The following is a 6,929-nucleotide window of genomic DNA, read 5'->3' as shown; positions in this document are numbered from 1 at the left end:
ATTGTAATCTTGTGTGATGTGAGTAATACAAAGTTTTACCCGCCATTATTTTTTTTTACTTTGCTGAAAGAACGGATAAAGCCCTCTTTTTTGCGGGTGTAATAAAGCCCTTCTTTATGCCCTGCTTCCCTGGATGTGGGAAGTTTCTTTTTCACGGCAGGTACGGGCACCGTCTGATCCGCACCATGATTCGGATCAGATTAGGATTTTTTTATCAGACTTATTATAACAATAACAATTAAATAACACGCTGATAATACAAAACAGTCGTGTCCAAATACAAAAGGCAAAAAAAAAGAATTTAAAAAGCAGAGGAATCTCATCTCAGGAAGCGCTTCCAAGCAAAGTCAAGAACAGAGCACAGCACCAGCAGCAGTCCGTTGCAAGCTCCACCCCGAAATCCAGCGCTCCCCACGCTATAAAGCCCCGGGGATAGTGGACGGAACCTCCGCCAAATCCCCACGAAACCGCCACCTCCCCACCATCGTTACCAATGGCGACGACCCCGCGCCTCGCCTCCCTGCTCCTCCTGCTCGCGCTCTGCGCCGCGGCGGCCGGCGCGCTCCGGCTGCCCCCGGACGCCAGCTTCCCGGGCGCGCAGGCCGAGCGCCTCATCCGCGCGCTCAACCTGCTCCCGGGGGCGTCCTCCGGCCGCGGCCTCGGTGCGGGGGCGGAGGACGTCGCGCCCGGGCAGCTGCTGGAGCGCCGGGTCACGCTCCCCGGGCTGCCCGAGGGCGTCGGCGACCTCGGCCACCACGCCGGCTACTACCGCCTCCCCAACACCCACGACGCCAGGTCAGTCAGAGACATGCCGACACTCCGGCCACCGCGCCTTAGCTCCGGCGGATCCGTGGCCCTCTGATGCTAATTCGCGGCTGTTTCTGCGCCAAATTCCAAGGCTTTCTAGCCCGTAACGGCCGGCGGCGATTGGGGAACGGTTTTTGGAAGTGAAATTAATGAATGGATTCCTTGCGCAGGATGTTCTACTTCTTCTTCGAGTCGCGGGGCAAGAAGGAGGACCCCGTGGTGATCTGGCTCACCGGCGGCCCGGGCTGCAGCAGCGAGCTCGCCGTCTTCTACGAGAACGGGCCCTTCACCATCGCCAACAACATGTCCCTCGTCTGGAACAAGTTCGGCTGGGACAAGGTAGGCAATCTCATCCCCTTTAATTACCATGCACTTTATTAATCTTCCAAATAATGCTTTATACGTTTCGTCAAGGAAGAAAGAAACCGGATGCTTTGCTCACCTAGCACGTAACCGCTAAAAAATTACTCACCTGAATTTTTGAAACTGAAGTCTGAAACTGTCGCCTAATTCTGGGTGAAAGTAACTGCTCTGAAGTCTGAACTGAAGTGTTTTTTCTGTGCTGATGCTACTTGCTGCCTGCAGATTTCAAACATCATATTTGTTGACCAGCCCACCGGGACAGGGTTCAGCTACAGCTCCGACGACCGCGACACCCGTCACGACGAGGCAGGGGTCAGCAATGACCTCTATGATTTTCTCCAGGTACTGTTTTTGGTCCAAGATGCAGTTCACTTCTTCTGTACTTTATAAATTGATGGTGACGAGATGATACACTACTACTGGAGAGAACTTGGTTAATTCATTCAGTAAGGACCATTTTAGCAAGATATGCTAAAATATCCTCTAGTGTAAGATTAATCATCGTATAACGACATAGCAACAAGAATAAACACATCAGGGCACTCTTCTATTTATAGTAGGTTGGTAGTATCAGTTAATAATATGCTCATATATAGTGCAGTTCTGCTTTCTTAAGGCACAACAATTCCATTACGATTGGATACTCCCACCGGAGCATGACCCTTTTGTTTCTGATTAAGTGCATTACAAGATGTTTTCGGTACTTTCTGCATTCAGAGCTAGCTATTTTTGCACCCCTTGATCCACCAGAACAATCCAAGAGTTAGGCAGGTACCCCCCCTCCCCCCAGACTGATTGTGTGTCCTCTTCAATCTGTCCATAGTGTGCATTGATGCTCATGCCTGATAGTGTGCGTCTGTACCGCATAGATTGTTCAGGCTGGAATCGGGGACTTGCTTACGCAAAAAAATGAATATACCAAATTGAATGCATATCTTCATTAGAGGTGGTAAACGATAATTTACCTAAAATTTAGCCTTCAGAACAGACCAGATGAAGTAGAAGAACCATATCTTCATTATAGCTGCATATTGTACTATTGTTCTAAGGTCTGATTATTTAGATTTTGTTGAATATAGCAAAAACAGAGAAGTACTGTGTAGTAATTATCTGTTCTTAACTCCCATTTCAGGTCTTCTTCAAGAAGCACCCGGAATTTGTAAAGAACGACTTCTTTATAACCGGAGAATCCTATGCTGGGCACTACATTCCAGCATTTGCGAGCCGAGTTCACCAGGGAAACAAGAAGAATGAGGGCACTCACATAAACTTGAAGGTAAGATCCTTACCGAAGTTCGTGTTGCCTTTATTAATTCTCTATTGATGATTTGGTTCTTTCTTAATATGCGTCTCTCTTATTTGTATTATAGGGATTTGCGATCGGTAATGGCCTCACAGATCCAGCAATCCAATACAAGGCCTACACAGACTACGCGTTGGACATGAACCTTATTCAGAAAGCTGACTATGACAGGATCAACAAATTCATCCCACCATGTGAATTTGCAATCAAACTTTGTGGTCAGTACTACATAAATGCTTTTGAACTAAATGCTCTGTTTCCTTGTTATTATTTGGAAAAGATAAGAGCATTGTGATGCCATTGCCTGAGAATAACATGCACATATTTCCAACTGTCAAACTTCTTGAAAGTTGAATGAATCCATTTATAGGGTATAAATGAGGTTAACTAATGTTGCATACATTTTTTTGGTAAAAAAATAAAGTATTCTACACAGTATCTAGGTTTATTTTCTACCAAACAACACATTTTGTTTAACTACAAAACAACACATTCAAATCACATCCTGATACCTGAGGATTTCTTAAAAGAAAATGTCCCTAACGACATGCTTATGTTTCAGGTACAGATGGGAAAGCATCTTGCATGGCAGCATATATGGTCTGCAATAGCATCTTCAACTCTATCATGAAGCTTGTTGGTACAAAGAATGTAAGTGAGAAACTGATGTTAATTTTACTAATAGCATCAGTAGACTAAGACTAAGAAACATATTATTAGCGGTTATAAACTGAAACTTGCTAATGGCCTCTTTACAGTATTACGACGTTAGGAAGGAGTGCGAAGGGAAACTCTGCTACGACTTCTCAAACTTGGAGAAGTTCTTTGGCGATAAAGCAGTCAGACAGGCGATTGGAGTAGGTGACATTGAATTCGTCTCATGCAGCACTTCAGTTTATCAAGCGATGCTCACAGACTGGATGAGGAACTTGGAAGTCGGCATCCCAGCTCTACTCGAGGATGGGATCAATGTGCTCATATATGCTGGGGAATATGACCTTATATGCAATTGGCTCGGTAAGGATATGTTGAAGCCGATATGTTTTTGAGTCGTTCTGCAAATTTGCTTCGTCATAACTAATTAAGTAATGAGATGTCCCCCATTTATAAGTAGCTCGATATAGCTCGCTTTTCATGACAGGAGCTTTACAGGTCCTTTTCTAGGTGAATAAGAACACCAGCATCCCAGTTTCTGAATCCTACTTAACCTAATAACATGTTAAAATAAAGTTTATGCTTAGCCTGATGTTCTGCATTGTCTTACACATTATCAGATTATTTGATGTATTTCATTTAATATGTCAAGTGTAACATTGTTTATGTTTTGAGCAGGAAACTCAAGGTGGGTCCACTCCATGGAATGGTCTGGTCAGAAAGACTTTGCCAAAACCGCTGAATCATCGTTCTTGGTAGACGATGCCCAAGCTGGAGTTCTGAAGAGCCACGGTGCACTCAGTTTCCTCAAGGTTTGTGAACTGTGATTAAGCACTTTTTTTCACTTTATCTCGATATACCCACTGCTCCCAAAAATAATCCGAAAGAAGTTGGCCCATGATTTTTTTGAACAAACTTTTTGCATCAGTAAATGTGCCTAGATGGCCTTGTAAAGCATGGTCCTAACTTTACGCTGAAACAACTCAGCTATACTACCTAAATACTAACAAGTACATGGCCCATCTAGATTACTGACTAGTACTCTGTTTCTGTTCGCGCGAATGCAGGTTCACAATGCTGGCCACATGGTCCCCATGGACCAGCCGAAGGCCGCCCTCGAAATGCTGAGGAGATTCACGCAAGGGAAGCTCAAGGAGTCTGTTCCGGAAGAGGAGCCAGCGACGACGTTTTATGCCGCGATATGATCGATACCGACCAAAGAAGGGGGGAAAACTCGCTAGGTGGCCCGTTGCGGTCTCAAGGAGTGTCTATCTGTAGCTGTCTGTTTCCTTTCCATGCACCCCCTCTTTTCCTTCCCCCCTTGTTTCAGCTGGATATGTATAACCACTAATAACAAGAAGGTTGGCCCCGAAATGTAACTGCACGATGTGTGCTCGATGTTGATGAAGGATGGAATACAACACACCATGGGGGCCGATGTTTGAGAGGCTTGCCTCATGTTTTAATCATGTCGATGTGTGCGCGCCTCTGTCTTTCTCGCTTTGATCTGTCAAGAAGGAAAATACTTTCTGGTTTGTTTCATCTTGGGAAGGGCCATTCCCTGTGAGTCACACAAAAAGGCGACTCGTCCCCTTCTTCCAAACAAAATGCAGTTCAATGCTTTTAGATTGGCCAACAAGATGAACTGACAGGCTAGCTGTGGCATGCAACAGCAGAACTGCATCCATATCCATGTTAAATTGTTGATGCAACAGGGAAGAAAAGGTCGGCGCAATGCCATGCTATCGAAGCGAGGCCCAAAGCGCAAAAGGTCATCGAAGTTGGATGATCGATGATGGGTGAAGTGTTGTGGCATGAACAAAATGGAAGCTACTAGGATGTTTCCTTGGATGCGGATGAAGCAAAAAAATATACCGGTGGTGAGAAGAAGCACTGCCAGACACCAGAACAAATATGAGGTTTGGAGCCCCCGGTGAGGATCGAACTCACGACCTTTCCCTTACGAAGGGAACGCACTACCACTATGCTACGGAGGCTTTGGCGTTCGTTGCTGTCAACTATTTATCTGAATATTTTAAATATAGTTACAAGGCATAAAGGCGGTTTTTTTTTCTGCATTTTTACAGAGCAGCTTTGTCCCATGATTCGTAGTGTATTATACTCCCTCCGTTCCTTTATATAATGTGTATTTTCTTTTGATAAAATTCCGCAATGTAAGGTGCATTTCTTCTAAACCCTCCTAATTCCCTTTTTAGTCCTCAAAAAAAGGAAAATATATCTCTCTTGATTGCATGTATCTTTCCTTATAGCAAAAGAAGGAAAGAATCTCTCTCTCGATTGCATGTATCTTTTACTTTCCTGCACTCATTGATTTACTTTCCACTAATCAACAAATTTGGTAAGGGTAATTTTGTCCTAACACCCCTATATTTATGCGCCTTGGTCACCGTGCCAAAAATAATACACCTTACATAAAGGAATGGAGGGAGTACCATCCGAGTAACGGGCAGCAGAGACCTCAGCAGCTACAGAAATCGAAGCCATATCCGCCTCCAGGGAGCTCCTCCTACCGATCGTCCACGTAGGCAAGCGGGGTAGGAATCTCTATGGTAGGGGTAAGGGAAGTAGATGAGTTCGCCATGGACCAGACATAGGTCACAGATGAGCCGATGATTAATGGCAGCTCAGATATAGACGGCGGGTGGGTGTGTACAGTGTCATCCTATACCACCTCACGTAAGCCGTGATAATCCGGCCGTGGAACGGTGGGCGAAATGAACGAGGACGAGATAGATCATAGGGAACTTCTTGATGCCTCCCATGCTCATGATAGAGTAATTGATAGGCCAAAAACATAAAGGGGAGATGTAACATGTTGTTTGGACGACGGGAGTTGTATGTGAGCACAATGCTTAGCTTGTGGCACGAGAAGAGGAAGTATATATGGCATCTAAGAAGCTAAGGATATGTATCATCTCTCTCTCTCTCTCTAGGGTGGGAGGCAGCCAGGCAGGTGGCCAAATGAATTTTGTTATAACTAAATCATAAATGAAGATAATTGGATAATGACCAATGATGGTACATCAGTACAAACTGGAGAATCGCATTTGGCTCCTGATCCGTCCCATCATTCCACGCTTGTGAGACCGTTTCCAAAAATCCCTCCTTATTTTTTTTGATCAAAGAAGGGTTTCCCTCTTCCGATTTTCATTACTGAAAACCAAACTTACAAAGTTCATAAAGTACCAGCAGCAAAAGACCGTGGATAAAAGCAAAGGACAGTGGTCCGAAATGTCTGTGAACAGTCCTTGAAGAAAACAACTGGGGTATGTAGTATGCCATTCGACCGACCCCAGTACTCTGTCCAGCTTGCAGAGAGTTGTGTTTAACCTGTCATTAGACCACGTATATGCTCTCCCATTCAGAAGGGTATCATTCAGCTGTAGATCATTAACCACGTGTCTAAATTTGCCTATCATGCGCCTGTTCAGGTTTCTGTTGCTTTTGTCTTTTGCTTCCAAGATAAGGTTGAAATCACCCATTAATGCCCACACGGCCCTGGAGAAGCTGAGCGAATGTTACGAATTTCTTCCACGAAACGCAGCTTGTCAGGTTCCTCTTGGGGGGCCATATACAACAGTGGTGGACTAGTGGAGGGAGTTTTTTGACCCCCGCGTCGCCCCTCCTCTGGCGACACGGGGGACCCCTCGTCGCGCCGCCGCGCTCCCCCATCCCACCTCCCTCACGTCTCGCCGCCACTCGAGGGGGCGCCGGCGAAGGCCACGCGCACTCCAGGGAAGGTGGCGGCGGGGCACTTCTGCTGCTCCTCGCAGCCGTTTCG

General features: G+C 45.6%; 1 protein-coding gene and 1 non-coding gene across 2 annotated transcripts; one reads left to right on the top strand and one right to left on the bottom strand.

The window, feature by feature from the left end:
* The first annotated feature begins 378 nt into the window (after positions 1–378).
* LOC123135574 (serine carboxypeptidase 3) lies at positions 379–4,596 on the top strand. The gene is made up of 9 exons (XM_044554690.1): positions 379–795; positions 978–1,146; positions 1,393–1,512; positions 2,303–2,446; positions 2,541–2,691; positions 3,036–3,124; positions 3,232–3,490; positions 3,806–3,939; positions 4,195–4,596. Exons 1-9 carry the CDS (start codon positions 494–496, stop codon positions 4,330–4,332), a joined length of 1,506 nt encoding a protein of 501 aa, XP_044410625.1. The 5' UTR covers positions 379–493; the 3' UTR covers positions 4,333–4,596.
* Positions 4,597–5,052: 456 nt separating this feature from the next.
* Positions 5,053–5,124, bottom strand: TRNAT-CGU (transfer RNA threonine (anticodon CGU)). Its single transcript has one exon. It is a non-coding gene; the product is annotated as a tRNA-Thr (tRNA).
* Positions 5,125–6,929: the final 1,805 nt, after the last annotated feature.

Source organism: Triticum aestivum, chromosome 6B, assembly GCF_018294505.1.
Source record: "Triticum aestivum cultivar Chinese Spring chromosome 6B, IWGSC CS RefSeq v2.1, whole genome shotgun sequence".
NCBI lineage: Eukaryota > Viridiplantae > Streptophyta > Magnoliopsida > Poales > Poaceae > Triticum > Triticum aestivum.
The sequence above is the reverse complement of the archived record's forward strand: the minus strand, read 5'-3'. Positions and strand labels throughout refer to the sequence as shown.

Excerpts from the sequence above, each read along its gene's own strand:
- LOC123135574 (XM_044554690.1), top strand. The coding sequence starts at position 494 with ATGGCGACGACCCCGCGCCTCGCCTCCCTGCTCCTCCTGCTCGCGCTC. Across the intron at positions 2,447-2,540 it reads GCACTCACATAAACTTGAAG|GGATTTGCGATCGGTAATGG; the intron begins GTAAGATCCTTA and ends TTTGTATTATAG. Across the intron at positions 2,692-3,035 it reads ATTTGCAATCAAACTTTGTG|GTACAGATGGGAAAGCATCT; the intron begins GTCAGTACTACA and ends CTTATGTTTCAG.